The sequence below is a fragment of the Balaenoptera physalus genome (assembly GCF_965194825.1).
Source record: "Balaenoptera physalus genome assembly, chromosome: 8".
Taxonomy (NCBI): Eukaryota; Metazoa; Chordata; class Mammalia; order Artiodactyla; family Balaenopteridae; genus Balaenoptera; species Balaenoptera physalus.
This window is the reverse complement of record NC_138887.1, coordinates 109,085,493-109,101,384: the sequence shown is the minus strand read 5'-3', so window position 1 is coordinate 109,101,384 and position 15,892 is coordinate 109,085,493. Positions and strand designations below refer to the sequence as shown.

Genomic DNA, 15,892 nt, shown 5'->3' with positions numbered 1-15,892 from the left:
TTGTAAGTGTTTGAAAACAGCCTCAAATCTGCCTATTTAGAGATCCTTTTGTGGACATGGCAGCTTGTAGGTATTGCTGAAACCCACCTGCCAGGAGGTCAGCACAGTGCCAAAGAAATGGTACAGAGTTTAGAGTCAGAAATTTGACTACTGCTTCTAACTCTTTACAGCTGTGTGATCATAGATGTGTAGCTTAACGTCTCTGAGATCGTTTTCTGCTGTAGAATGGGAACAGAGGAGTCAGAATGGGTCGGCTATTGTGCAGTAACAAACAACTCCCGAATCACAGTGGTTTGTGACCGTGACGCATGTCATCGTGGGCCACCGGGGGCGCTGCTCATCTCGTCCTCACACTGGGACCAGAGCTGATGGGCTGCCACCACCGGGAAGCTGCCAGTTGCTGTGACAGGAGAGTGTGGTCAGTTACACACTGACTCTTAAGCTTCCACCTGGCGTGACACATGCCACCTCCATTCCCATGTCATTGACCAGAGTCAGTCACTTGGTGACCTCCAGTCAGAAAACCAATAGATGTACGATTCTACTTAAAAAATAAGAACTATTTAGTGAGTAAACGAATGACAGCGCCTTGGTACTATTGCCTGCCTGAAAGTGCTGTGAGAGTTAAATGAGAGATAAAACCAGGAAGTGCTTTCTGGGCTATGATTGACATCGTGTGTCAGGCTGGCCTCAACTATCTCTAGTAATCCTGCTTTATCATGGGATCTCCATTTTCCCCTCCAATAACTCTTACAATTAACAAAGGGTCTGGGGCCCTTTTCTGACATTTTAACTGGGTGTCCCCCAACTTAGTCTCATGGGACTCTCTCTATGTCTTAGAGCAGAAGTTGGCAAACTTTCTCTGTAAAGGGCCAGATAGTAAATGTTTTAGGCTTTGCAGGCCAGATGGTCTGGGTCATGGCTACTCAATTCTGGTGTTGTATTGTGAATGCTGCCACAGACTATATGTAAACAAACAAGTGTGCGTGTGTTCCAAGAGAACTTTATTTATCAAAACTGAAATTTGAATTTCCTATAATTTTCATGTGTCATCAAATATTCTTTTGATTTTTTCCCCCCAACCATTTAACGATGTAAAAACCATTTTTAACTTGTAAGCTGTACAAAACTAGGTGATGGACTCAGTTTGGTCTGTGGGCCATGACCCCTGTCCTAGGGCATCCTTAGGGGTAAAGCTGCCAAGCCGTGCTTCTATATGCTTGTACCATTAACTGTGTTGATACGAATTAGGTCTGCACGGGAAGCTGTGGCCTGATCATCAGTTGTCTATGTGAGCCTGCCCTCTGCCTCAGACTTTATCTCCTAGACCCTGGTTCTCTCTGAACCTTTCGTGCAAAAGCACCTTTCTTCCTCATCTTCTCCAGCCATGCGTGATTGCCGCTTGCCTGGGGAGTGGATGCAGGGTTCCAAGAAATGAACATTTGGTGATTTGGAGAGAACAGTGAGTTGTTGGTATTCCTTCAGTGTTCTGTCTTGTATGTTTCCCACCCTCAGATTCTTCAGGAACACTCTCAACATCATTCTGCAGTTCATCCCTGAGATGATTTTTATCCTGTGTCTTTTTGGATACCTGGTTTTCATGATCATTTTCAAATGGTGCTCCTTCGACGCCTCTGTGTCCCAGAGAGCCCCAAGCATCCTCATTCACTTCATCAACATGTTCCTGTTCAACTACAACGACCCTTCGAATGCACCCCTATATAGACATCAGGTACCTATGGGGTTTTTTTCTTCCTTTACGCACTTGATTATGATGTTAAATCTCTCTCCTACTCTTGGGTATTGCAGAGAGTAATTATCTGCAAGACCGAGCCATCTCACCACCCGACGTGTTAGGTTCTTCAAATTTCAGAAGGTCTTATTGGATGAGTGTCTGGGCGCTGAGGGCAGTGCTGTGGTGTGACTCCAGCCGTTCCTATCTGGGTAACACATGGGAGGGATTATTGCTGTGGGGTTGAAAATTAGCTTGTACGTTGTCTGCGAAGAAAGAAAAAAATAATCCTTCAGACTGATTGGCTTGAAACTGTAAATGCTCTAAATAGCACCTTAAAAGTGAATAATCTTTTATTATAAAAGTAAACTCTAGTTAAGGTTCACAAGAAAGAAAATTGAAATAGAGTCAAGAAGAAGCATCCCTCTGTTCACATGGGGAGTGAGTTTCTGGAAAACTGAACCAAACTCATGCTGTCCTATGAGCTTCCATGGCTAATTGGAGATGCTTTCTTTCTTTTTTTCTTTGGGCTCTTCTTCTATGGGTGATACCTTCCAACAGTTGGATGTTATTGCCATTCTGACTTCTGTTTCTTTCAGCCTCATTATCAACTTAATATTTTATTTTAAAAAAGTATAAATGTCCCATGAGAGGTGGGTATAAAAATATCTCGGTGGCTAATTTTTAGTAACACAAATATTTCTTTTCCTCTGGCCTCTCCCAGTGATAACCTGATCATATTGTTTGCTGGTAGATTTTCACTACGGGAGGACCCACTTATATAGGTTCTCATTCCTCTGGATCAAGCTCTAGGGCTAGATTCCCAATACCAGGTGGCCCTTCGGTGCACATGGCACCTGCCAGTGATCGCTCGTCCTGGGTCCCAGTTACAGCCGTGCTCCTCCTACAGCTGCACACATCCTCATGAGTTTGAATCCTAGCTGTGTTCTCCTCCCCTACAGAAGCAGCAGATAAGAAGAAGAAAAAGTAAGGAATGATTTTAGATAATAATCAGAGATGACATATAGCTCTGAAAGCTCTCTTGTATCCCACCTTACTGTTGTTGCACCTGTTTGTTATACATCGATGGTGTAGGAACCATCCCTAGACTATTGGCATTAAATGCATGTATCTGGAAGGTTCATATATGCAATGCTGGAGTCTAAACGAAAGTTCACTTGGATTTCCCAGACAAGTCTTCTCTTTGAGGCACGGTACTCAGATTCACCACATAGTTCATGTGCTAATTCTTTTCCTAAAGACTAAAGTCCTGTCTTAGTGTGCTGAACATTGAACAGTGAATGGCTTTTCCAGCTTTTCTCCATTCAAAAATGTTATTTGGAGTTGGCTGGTTTCCACACCCTGGAATGAAGATTAATTATCTAGGCACAGTTTGCAGTTTCCATAACCTCATCTTCCCATCATACAGCTGGAAGAGACAGTGTAAGTTACTAACACAGCCTCCTCCAAACACTGCCCTGGTTGCTTCGTGCCATGTTTCAATACCAAAGAAGAAGAGCAACAGATAAGTAGACATCTCTGGTTGCTTTGTACATTGTGAGGGGAAAAGCATGATATCAAAATGGGCAAATGGCAATGAGGTAGCTTCGAGGACAGAGGCCTGGGACTGGCAAGTGCAGTGTGTGTTCCCGTGGATCTCCCCCTTCTTGGGAGCAGTTAAGAGTGGAGGAAGGGGCTTCCCTGGTGGCGCAGTGGTTGAGAATCCACCTGCCAATGCAGGGGACCGGGTTCGAGCCCTGCTCCGGGAAGATCCCACATGCTGCGGAGCAGCTAAGCCCGTGCGCCACAACTACAGAGCCTGTGCTCTAGAGCCCGAGAGCCACAACTGCTGAAGCCCGTGTGCCACAACTACTGAGCCTGCGCTCTAGAGCCCGAGAGCCACAACTACTGTAGCCCACACGCGTAGAGCCCATGCTCCGCAACAAGAGAAGCCACCGCAGTAAGAAGCCCGCGCATCACAACAAAGAGTAGCCCCCACTTGCCGCAACTAGAGAAAGCCCACGTGCAGCAACGAAGACCCAACACAGCCAAAAATAAAATAAAATAAAATAAATTTATTTAAGAAAAAAAAGTGGAGGAGGGTAGGAGATGGAGAAGATAAAATGTTTCCACTGTTATTGGGGTAAATCTTGTTACAATTGGGATGGTAATAAATTGTCTCACTGGGAGCTTGGCCAGAACAGGTAAAGAAATGTGAGGGCTCAAGAAACGTTTTCCCTTTACTCTGAGCACCCCATTTCTACACCTTTTCAATGGCTCTGATGAAGCCTTCCCAGGAGTCCTGGTTCTTCGGACCATAGCAGCTCTGGGTCACTCCTCAAACCCAGTGACTCGGGAGGGTAGGGAAAAGAGTTGGGGATGAGGATGTGAAAGGAAATATGTAACAGGATGGATGATAAAATGGGATGGCTCCTGGGCTTCAGCGAGGCATGAAGACCACAGACGCCTCACTCCAAAGTGAATTGTGACAGAGAGAGAGAGACAGCAAAAGAGAGTTCAGCCCAGGCGTCCCAGGACCCGTTAGGTAACTCACCCACAATGAGACTGTGCGTGTAGGGGACGATTTTTTTGAAAAAGAGAGCAAGAGGGCTTAGTAGTACTGGAAATATAAGGTTACTGATGGGGACAGTAAGTTTGTGACTTAAAGTGACCCAAGGACTTTTGGTCACTCCAGAGTGACCAGTGCAATGCCAACCCTGCTCTTTGTCCAGGGCCAGGGCTGACTGTCCCCACGGAACAGAGTCAAGGGGACGAGAGACAAATAAAATTGCCCTTATGATGTGGCTCATGAGCACTTCTGTCCAATGACAGGCTCCACGTGGTGTGGGTGTATGGTAAGGGACCACTTGGAGAGAAAGGAATAAAGAGAGGGAGACTCCCGTGTCTACCATGATTGGCCCCCGGGCACCATGGGACTGACAGTTCTCTCTCTGCACTGGGAAGAGCCCAAGATGGGAGGGTGAATGGGTCCATTGCAATGCTTTAGATCACTCCAGATAAAGTGCTGCTGAAATGATACGTATTTACCATTTGTATCATATGAAGTGTGCTGTGCAATCACCTTGAAATGATAGGAACTTACGGTTTTGGTCTTACAGCAAGAAGTCCAAAGCTTCTTTGTTATTATGGCTTTGATTTCTGTGCCGTGGATGCTTCTGATTAAGCCGTTTATTCTTAGAGCCAGTCATCAGAAATCCCAGGTAAGCACCATCCACTTCCCTTCACTCACTGTGGGTAGGAATGTGGGTTCCCTGCAAATGTAAGTTGGGGTGTAGAGAGAACACCGCATTTACCAGGGCCTGAAGGACCTGGTGAGGTGAGGAACTGGGCCACCCCAGGTATGCTTCCTACTGTAGAGCTCAGCTTTTCCTTGGGGCTTTCTTGATTCCAGAATAATGGTCACATTTAAATCTTACGTGCTGCAAACTGTGCTTGGGGTGTGTGTGCTGAGTCAAGTGGTAGTTAATGACTCTTAAGGCTCTGAATGTGGTTGTTTTATTAGTTGAAAATAAGAGTCTTTTACTATAGTTTTAGTGTGTTAATGAGTATTGAAAGTTGTTTTCATCAGGATTCTAAAGTTGTGGGGAAAAAGATAAATAAAGTTGTGGGCTTTTACTGTATTATGTTACAGATGATGAGAGGGAACTAGAGGAGGAAACACGTTTAAATAAGTCCGTTCTTGTTTTTCTGATTTTCACCCTATTGTCAAACACCAGTTTCAGCCCACTTCCTCCTTTTGTCTAAACTTCTCCTGAGCCTCAGGTTTACTCAGGGGGTGACGAAGTGTTTACTGTCAGCCTAAATCAAATAGGATTTGGGAAGATTAACCTTCCAGGGAGCATTAGAGTCTAGAAATGACACACAGGCACTGTTTGACATGATCGGTCTCTGCTTCCCTCTGTTAGTGCAAAATATTAAGTGGGCTATGCTGAGATCACGTATGTTTTAAGTGGTTGGAAATATTTTCAGATAAACTTTTTTTTCTAAACTCTGACGTGGCTGATGGTAGAGTCGGGGACCTAGGTGGGTCCAGGCTGGAGTTCAGGAGGTTCGTCTCTAGGTGGCGCTCTCTTTCTAAATCACCTGCCTCTCCCACTATTTCCTGCCAGCCTTGACCAGATCCAAAACCTGTCTGAAATGTAATTTATGTGGGATATAAATACACAGGAAGGCAAACCAAAGAATACTTGTTTATTGTTTGGTTAATAGGTGAGAGACCAAGATGGTAAAGGGGAGTTGAGGTGGACCATTGTCCAAATAGGTGAACTGGTGTTTCAAAAGAAGGTGGCAAATAACTTTCTGCAGAAATAGATGCAACTGTCTTTCTTAGAAACTCAACCTGTCCGTAAGTCGAGGACCAGGTTACTGCTGGCTCGCCTGAGTCCCAGGACTCTCCAACCATAGCTTGTCTTATTCTTTGCTCCACAAGAGCTGTTTAAATAGTGGCTGAGCCCAAAGTGATGGATTTCCCCCTTTTCCCCACGATGACTTGTATGACAGGGAAGGAAGTAGAGGTGCTTTTGTAGTCTACCATCGTGGGCGATACCTCCTAGACTGACTCTGGGGAACAGGAGCTCCCAAAGACTGCTTGGAGGCCTGCCTCCTTGGCCCCTGGGATGTGTAGCTGTCGATTGATTCCTTAGACTGCTGATTAGATGGTCCTTCTTCATGTTAGAAACGTTTCCTTCCACCTCCATCCAAGAGGTGATTCCATAATGGAATTATTTGGCCTCCTCTCAATTCCCCCTGTGAAACCTTAAAGAGGCCCAGTACATAGAAATTATAAACAGACGTGTTCTGATGGGCCTCGGGGGAAATGAGCAGAGGTCCCATCTCCTCAGGCTCCTCTGTAACCCTATAACCCTGGGTCCCTGCAGGGCATGGTTTGGAAACCCCTTCACTAGAGGGCCACCTGTGATGTGGCCCTTTTGGCACGCACCCTGTAGGCAGCCAGTGAGCACACATCTCCTCCCCCAGAACCACTCATGCCAGCCCCCTGGGCCGCCTGGACCACCCACATTCTGCTTCCTCTTCTGACTTGTTGCCGTGGACCCAGGTCTCCTATCACTCCGTATCCCAGGTCACAGTGAAGTAACTTTGCATTTCTATTTAACATCTTTATATTTACATGCGTGTTTTCTATGCTAAAATTCATTGAAGTGTAACCTACACACATCAAAGTGCACAAATGATAAGGGCACAGATCAGTGAAGTATCGTAACATGAACACATCCGTGTGACCAGCAGTCAGATAGAGACGCAGAACGCCATCCGACCCTGAAGTCCCTGTGTGCCTCCTTCCGGCCACTGTCACCCCAAGGTCAACCATTATCCTGACTTCTAACACCATAGGTTAGTTCTCCCTGTTCTTGAACTTTATGTAAGTGGAACCATACACCACGCCTTCGTTTGGATCTGGCTTCCTTCATCCGGTGTTATGTCTGAGAGACTGTGTGTGTGTGTGTGTGTGTGTGTGTGTGTGTGTGTGTGTGTGTGATAGCCATGTATTATAGTATTCCCTTGCATGAATATACCACAATTCGGTTATCCATTCATATATTGATAGTTACTTGGCTTTTTCCCGGTGTTGTTAGTAATTACAGATAGTGCTGCTGTGAACATCCTTGCATCTGTCTTTGTGCACATGTGTTTTACGTGTTTTTAGAAAGTTGCAAGTAACTAATTTAAAATTGATTACTATTTTATTTCAGATGGCATCCAGCTCAAACATTGTGAGATGTTTAGTTAGGGGGATTGCAAAGTATATTTTGAATGGGAAGAAGAGTCAGTAAGATTCACAAAGTCCCAGTGTCACGCGTCTACACAGTTGTTTATGCTCATTTGAACCAATTTCAGGATATGACCAGAAAAGGCTAGCATTTAAAGATGGAAATGGAAAAACTGTCTTCTGTTTCTTCTTTGGTATTTTCTTCCTTAAGTTGATGGGGAGAGAAAATAGGATTTCAAGAAGACAAAGTAATGTTAACGTGAGCCCCATTCTTCACCATGGGGCAAGGAACCATGGGCCAAGGGGAAAGCCTTACCCAGAGCCCCCTCTTGGTACCCGGCACCCTGGAATTTCTGTCCAGATGGACACAAGCCCACTTCCAGGGTATAAAAAGGGCCAACCACAGCACTGGCCTGGGTACCACTGACCCTGGCGTGGCCAAGGGGCAGCAGCACTCCCAAGGAGGGAGTGTGGGTGGAACGTAGACATTTGGGTGGGAGTGTCCACGCATGTGCATGTGAGGCCACGGCCCTTGTGCTGTGAGATGAAATCACAGGTGAGAAGGGAAGGGTCACACACCGGGGTGCAGGGCCAGCTCTCCCGTGCTGCCGTGTCCTGGTGTGGGATGCTGAATTTGAACCTGGCCTTCCAAGTTCTTGTGAGAATTTATTTATCAAGACAGAGGCCAGAACGTATTTTATTTAGGAGTTTGTTGGCTTGATTTATAACTTTTAAATATTTAAATATATGGCATGTGGGCTTTCATTTGCACCTTTGCCCAAAGATCTGAAAATGTTAGGTGCTGAACCTGCTGTAGGACCTGCTGAAGAAAGAAAGGTAAAGATACTTTAATGCCTAATTTGCAATACGCCACCCGTGAAATCATTCTAGGAAAAACTTTGGGTGTGGGACGTTAAATTTCACAGTGACTTGAAAGAAATATTTTCTTCAGACTCAAGGAGAAAACCAGGCCAAATTGAATGATGACTACACCTAGATTTTTTTTTCCTTGAATTTTTTTCTTAGCTATTTTCATAAAGTGATGTTTTTATTTTAAAAAGTATATATGTGTTGGAAAAGTCATTGTCTAGTCCGTTTGGGCTGCTGTAACAAAATACCACACACTGCGTGGCTAAAACAACAGAAATTTATTGCTCACAGTTCTGAAGGCTAGAAGTCCAAGATCAGGTGTCAGCATCATCACCTTCTTATGAGGCCCCTTTCCTGGGAAAGGGAAACTCCCCTTCTGGCATCTTCTCTCTGTGTCCTCATCTGATGGGAGGAGCTCAGGAGCTCTCTGAAGCCTCTTTTATAAGGCACTAATCCCATTCACGAGGGCTCCACCCTCATGACCTAAGTGCCTTCCAAAGGCTCCACTTTCTGATACTTTCATCTTTGGGGGTTAGAATTTTAACATGAATTTTGTGGGGGGACACAAACATTCAGACCATAGCAGTCATTAATCTCTCCTAATTTTGCTTGTAGAAATCTGGCTGTTTGGGTCACACGACAATTGGTTTACTGTAAAGAGTGTGATTAATTTGGCACATTCTGGAACACTGTGGAGAAAAGCACATGCCCTGGAATTAGACTGCCTGGATTTGAATCCTGGCTCTGCCACTAACTAGCCTTACCAGCTGTGCAGTCCTGGGCTCATTTCTTAACCTTTCTGTTACTTAAGTTTACTTCTCTGTAAAATGGGGTGATAATTGTGCTTACATAAAAAGATTGAATAGAGGGTTTAGAACAGTATCTGGGACATAGCTAATATTTAATGAGAGCCTTTATTTTATATAGAAGTTTTGTCATTCTAAGGGTGAATTTGACACTGCATTTTCTTATTTGCTGAAAGCTACAGGCCTCCAGGATCCAAGAAGATGCCACCGAGGACATCGAAGGTGACAACTCCAATCCTTCTGTGAGGCCTGGTCACAGGGCTTCTGCAGGTGCCCATGGGGCTCAGGATGACCATGATGAAGAGGTATTTGGGGGATTTCCCTGGTGGCCTAGTGGTTAGGATTTGGTGCTGTCACTCCCGTGGCCCAGGTTTGATCCCTGGTTGCGGAACTGAGATCCCACGAGCTGCATGGCCAAAAAAAATATTGCTTATCTAAAGAAGAGGGAAGAGGTATTTGGGACTTGACACCCTATGAAGACTTCCGGTTTGTACAGATTCTAGAAGCCAGATCTAGTCAGGGATGATGCTCACGTATTTAACAGCCAGTAGCGTGTGGGCACCAGCCAATCAGGACGGACTTAGGCAGTAGAGCTGGGAGGGTCGGGAGGACCCCGCTGGTGGCAACCCTGTCATCACTGAGTCATGGGAAGTTGGGGAGGTCCCAGGAAAAGGGGGGCACTTAAGCTTACAGCTACTTACCAACCAATCAGGGAGCATTTTTAATAATTTCGCCCAGGTGCCGCTCTATCTGTGAGTATGAGGTGAATATCAGCCTCACGTTTAGTGACATAGAAGGACCTAAATGTTACTGAGGTCTCCTTGGCTCAGAACTGTGCCCCTGGGAGTCTGCTAAATATATGATGATCTTTCCCATCAGTGACCCTCACTCATGAGAGCAGAGGCCAAGTCTGGTCCCTTATATTGAAGCAAGAAGTGGGTTATTTATTCCCAGTCCTCCTCCCCAACGTAAGCACACTCAGCACACTCAGACACCGTCACCGCCTCTGGCCTCAACCCTGGCTCAGTCTCTTCTTTGTTCACTTATCTTTGTAACATTGTCTGCCTCTCACGTGAAGTCACAAATTCATGTGTTCTTCTCTCCTCCCTCCCTGTCCCTTTCCATCCAAGGGCAGCCACTCCCCCCTCAGGAATGTACCATGTTTTCCCAGACAAGACGGCTGGCTGTTTTTATACCATGACTGAAGTCACCCACAGTCCTGAACCCCGGGCTGGGGGTTTTAACCCGAGGTCTCTTCTAATTCTGGAGTGGGGACAGGGTTCCTGAGGCCTGAGAAATGCTATAAATAACTCCGTCTGTGGTGTTAATTACTTAAAAAAAAACAAGTATTCATTTGCACCAATGAATAGTCAATTAGAATTAATGAAAAATCTGGATCATGGAAAGTTTTCCCAACAAGATTCCAGGTACAGAGAGTAACCCACATTCACGATGATTGGTATTACTAGGTCTGTCAGACCTGCTGGAATGTTTTAGAATCCAATCCACACTTCTTCTGACTCATCAAGTCCCAGCCTTTGCAGTACAACCTTCCTCATCCATCCTCCTTGTGGCCTCGGTATATATCCGGTCAATGTTCACCTGCCACCTCCTTCGTGAACCAGCTGCCTTCACTGGGGGCAGCTTCAGGCTCCATTTGACGGCTCCTTCCCCCAGTACAATCATGCCTGGGTCTCCCAGCACAAGACACATACAGGCTCGACTCTGCTTCCCCCTCCAGGTCCTGTCCCACTTCCGTCCGCACCTGGAGTTAGCCAAACTCCAGGTTAAGGGCCCAGTTCTCCAGACTGCCAAGTCTACCCAACACTTCTGACACCAGCCACAAGTTTGGGGGTCCCCTCAGACTCCCTCATGTTCAGTCATTTGTAGACAGCTCACAGAACTCAGGAGAATGCTATACTTTCAATTATAGTTTTACTTACAACAAAGTCTACAAATCGGAACCAGCCAGAGGAAGACACAAGTAAGCAGAATCTGACACTGGGAAGGTTACAAATGCAAAGCTTCTTTGTTCTTAGGGTTGCATGACTCTCCTGGCATTGACATGTGGCAGTATTATCGTATTGTTAACTCAGGACGCTCCCCTGAGCTTCTGCGTTTGATGTTTTATTGGGGTGTCATTATGTAGGTGTGATTGACCCAAGTGCAATCCAGGTGGTTGCACTCAATCTCCAGCTCTGTCCCCTCCCTGGAGATGGGTTTGGGTTGATAATGTGTGGCTGAAAGTCTCAACTCTCTAACCACGTGAAGCCAGCTCCCACTTAAACTACCAAGTGCCCACCATAGACACCTCATTAGCAAAAGTGGTGAGGTGTGGTCCCAGGGACGGACCATGAATATCAGACGTTTCTTTCACTTGGGAAATGCCAAGGGTTTAGAGGTTGCCTCCCAGAAGCCAGGGCAAAGCCAGACCTCTCTTTGGCTGAGGTTAATTCTTCACCAGACATTCCTCTGTTACTGTGACTCTCTCTACCCACTCTCTCCACCTCTGCCCATCCCCGCCCCTTCAGTTCCTCCCTGCTGTTTTCACTGATGAATGGGAGGGGGAGGCACTGATTTTGGTCTTTTCCCCATAGCATCTGACTACAATCCCCAGTGACCACAACCCCCATTTCTTCCTGGATATCCCTCCATCCTTGACGTCCTGGACCGCAGCCCTGTGACCCCTCCCAGTTCTTTGACCTTTTCATTTCATCATCAATTTCCTTCTTTCTTATCTCTGAGTTGAGATGTTTCCTAAGGGTGGCAGCTCTTCTTTTCATGATCTTCCCCTTGTTCATCTTCTCGGTCCACGTAGCTCCTACTCTCACTCCTCGCACAGGTGTGGTCCCAGGTGTCCCTTTCCAGCCCAGACTTTTCCTCTGAGCCTGTTCTGCCTCTGCTGGTCTGTGCTGAGAGATTCAGCCTATGTGGCCAGCTATCACCTGCAACGCAACACATCTGGGAATCAGCTACTTCCCTTCTCCAATTTATTCATTTCTGCCAGTGCCATTCTTTCACCCATTCAGGCTCAGGGATCTTAGAGCCCTGTATAACCCTGGCCCTGCTGGGTGAGGGACCCTTCCCTGTGTTCCCATGACACCCCTGCATTCTTGGTTATTTCAGTTCCCATGCTGATGTGTGCTAACTGTCTGTTTGCATCTTCTCCCTGCTGGGCGGTGAGCTGCTTCAGGGCAGGGATGGTGCCAGTCAGATTGTTCCCCTCATAACATCAGAGTACGTGAAAGAAAAGAATGATCTATTGCTGTCTTTGCACTGTTCCTTTTCCCCTCATACCTGGATTACTAACGTAATCAACAAGTTGGCTTTTTTTTGCTTATGGGCTATCCTTTCCCTGATCCATTTTTCTACCAGATTAATCTTGCCTCCAATATTTCTTTATTTTATTGAGATACTTTTACTGGTTCCTCATGACTCCAGGTGGTTTTCTCGATTGTGTCCATCCTTGCCTTTCCCACAGCTTCCACAGCTGAGTCTCTCCTCACCTCAGCAAGCTCCCAGTCGAGCCAAATGGTTTTTTTCCCAAACTTACCTTCATGATGTTCCCAACCACCTGCCTTTTCCTTACCCGGAGTCATTTTCTTTACCAGGAATGATCTGGCTTCTCTTTTTCCCTCCCTGTTCTTCACGGCTCAGCACAAATCTCAGCTCCCCTTACCAACCAAGCACTCTGCTGCTTTGAGCTCTTTTCAGCCAATTCTGGGAAATGTTACTGCACACACACCATAGCCTACTTTGGGCTGCTCATTCTCTTTCTACAAGTGTATTAATACCTATTTCCCCCTCGTTCAACTGGAAATGTCTTAACAGCAGAGTCCAGGCCTTATTCGTCCGTTGTATCATTTGTAATACGTTCGAGTAGAAAGTACTTAATGAAATAGCATTGCAAATTCTCTCTTTCAGTTCAGCTTTGGAGACATCTTTGTGCATCAGGCCATCCACACGATTGAGTACTGCCTGGGCTGCATTTCCAACACAGCCTCCTACCTCCGGCTCTGGGCCCTCAGCCTGGCGCACGCACGTGAGTGAGTGGGCCGCCTGGCACGGTCACCATCACCTGTCCCTTTGGAAACAGATGCAATGTACTTGTAGGTGAAAGTGCCTTCTGGGTCATTTCTGGTGCGCTGGCCAGAAGAATGGCTCTTCTTTCATAGTAGAAGTGACTTTTTTCAGTAGGTCTGGCTTTATCTTGCTGGAGTGGTTACCCTCTGTATCAGCTTCCAGTTGCTGCTGTAACAAATTACCACATATGTGGCAGCTCAGAACACTGTGAAATTGACTCTCTTACAGTTCTGGAGGCCAGAAGTCCTATAAACAAGGTGTTGGCAGGTCTGTTTTTTCTGGAAGCTCTTAGGGAGAATCTATTTCCTTGCCTTTCCTAGTTTCTACAGGCCCCTTGCATCCCTTGGTATAAAGATTCAAGCCCCAAGAATGACTTAAGTCTGGAATCTTGACTCATCAACTTACTTTGTAAAACCCCTCTTGATTTCTGCCTGCTTCTCCAGTCTTGTCTCTTGGTATTTCCCTCTATGCCCCACCGGCTCCCGATTACCCCCACCCGCTTCCCCATTTCACGTGCAGTGGCCACAAGGAACTGCACTGAGGCTCCCGAAGATGCCACACTAGCTGGGCCCCTCTGTGTGTTTGCCCTGCAGCTCCCTTGCCTGTAAATTTCTTCCCTTCTTTAACTCTCTCCCCACCTGATGTCTCATCCTTCCTTCAGAACTCAGCTTGGCTAGCACCTTTCCCAGGTAGTCTTCCTCTCTGGTCCCCAGTCTGGAAGGTACCCTTCCCCTGGGTTCTGGAGGTGCCCCTATCCTAGCACCGATTGTAATTCTGTCTCATTAGCCTGTCTCCCTACTCGACTGTCAGCTCCTGAAAGGCAAGGACCCCGACTTTTATCTCTGCATTCCCAGCACTGGACATAATGCCTAGAATAGAGAAGCCAGGCCAAAATGTGTGCTAAAGGGATAGAAAGCAAAGCAGTGAAAGTGAGCCTGATTGTTGATTTATAGCAGAAAAGCAAGTGCTCAGCATTAGTGTGGTCTTGACTGCTCTGGCTGTGTTTGTTTCCTTGCACAAACTCCTGTAATTACAGTATCTCCCTGGAAGGGGTGGGAGGTTCTCTGGTATCTCTTCTTATAAGGGCACTAATCCCATCATGAGGATCCCACCCTCATCTCCCAAGTACCATCACTTTGGGGTTAGGGCTTTAATATATGAATTTGAGGGGCTGGGGGAGAAACAAACATTCAGTGCATATCAAATCATAGTACACGTATTCTTTTGTGTTTTGCTTCTTTGGCATAAGATGATGTTACTCGGATTTATTCACGTTGCCGCCAGTAGCTATGGTTTGCTCACTTTCATTGGTGAATAATATGCCATCATATACTTGTCCTCTTGACGGAAGCTCCTCCAAAGCTGCGTAGACAGTCTCACGCAGGTACCCTAGGGCAGACATGACCGCGTTCTCCCCCTGGGAGTGGAGTTGCTGAGTCGTAGGGTGTGCAGGTCCAGGATTATGGTGTAAGAGTAATCTGCATTTGCCAGATAAACCGTGTGGTTGAGAATGTTTCTCTTGCATCTTGCAGAACTGTCTGAAGTGCTCTGGACCATGGTGATGAACATTGGCCTTCGCGTGCAAGGCTGGGGAGGACTCATTGGCGTCTTCATCATTTTTGCCATATTTGCTGTTCTGACGGTGGCCATCCTTCTGATCATGGAGGGCCTCTCCGCTTTCCTGCACGCCCTGCGGCTGCACTGGTAAGAACTGGTTGTAGGGTAGGTGCTCTCAGTGTGCTCTAGGGAAAGAGGATGGGCTGTAGGGCCAGCCAACTGGGTTCAAATCCTGACCTGCTGTGTGACGTTAGCAATTCATGTACATTTTAGAACCTTAGTTTAGTCCCTTTGTTGGTATGATATTAAATGATGTAATACCTGGGAGCATATATACATATACAGTGACTGCTCTGTAAGACATGTTAGAAATGTTCATTTGTTATTATAATTGGCTTCAAAATAACAAATGTTCGTTTGTTATTATAATTGGCTTCAACTGTTGGTAAGATGACGGATCTGAAAGGCTCACAGAGGGCAATGCTGAGCAAATCTGGGATGTCTGGCCTTTGTTGCTGAGTGCTGGAGTTATACCAACAGAACAGACAACTAAACTCTTTCTTTTTTTTCTTTTTAAATTAATTATTTGGCTGCGTCGCGTCTTAGTTACCACTTGCGGGATCTTCGTTGCGGCATGCAGGCTTCTCTAGTTGTGGCGCGTGGGCTCCAGAGCACGCGGGCTCTCTAGCTGTGGGGTGTGGGCTCAGTAGTTGCAGCGCACGGGCTTAGTTGCCCTGCGGCATGTGGGATCTTAGTTGCCCGACCTGGGATCAAACCTGCGTCCCCTGCATTGGAAGGCAGATTCTTAACCACTGGACCACCAGGGAAGTCCCGCGACTAAACTCTTGAAAAGTGGAAACAGAAGGAGGGTACCCAGCAGGAGGAAGGCGCTCACAGGAGGCCCTTGACATTCACAGATGTGTCCAGAGACTGTCGGCCATCCCTGGGCTGACGAATATGAAAACATTTGTTTAGGCTTCTCTCTCTCCCAAGTCACATTTCAGCCGAGAGTTTTTTTTTTTTTTTTTCACACACACACACGCTGTATTTTATTTTTACAAGAGATAAATAGACTGACACCAAGCATTGTAAATG

At 46.3% G+C, this 15,892-nt stretch overlaps 1 protein-coding gene across 8 annotated transcripts in view; it reads left to right on the top strand.

The window, feature by feature from the left end:
* The window catches only part of ATP6V0A4 (ATPase H+ transporting V0 subunit a4), a 72,468-nt gene that overhangs the window by 55,266 nt on the left and 1,310 nt on the right, over positions 1-15,892 (top strand). For 7 of the 8 annotated variants that reach the window (XM_082472926.1, XM_082472927.1, XM_082472929.1 and 4 more), the window contains 5 exons: positions 1,516-1,732; positions 4,852-4,953; positions 9,334-9,462; positions 13,082-13,199; positions 14,773-14,944. In XM_082472926.1, coding sequence (XP_082329052.1) covers positions 1,516-1,732; positions 4,852-4,953; positions 9,334-9,462; positions 13,082-13,199; positions 14,773-14,944 — 738 coding nt within the window. The remainder of the gene's footprint in view (positions 1-1,515; positions 1,733-4,851; positions 4,954-9,333; positions 9,463-13,081; positions 13,200-14,772; positions 14,945-15,892) is intronic. The other variant, XM_082472928.1, reaches the window with a different exon arrangement.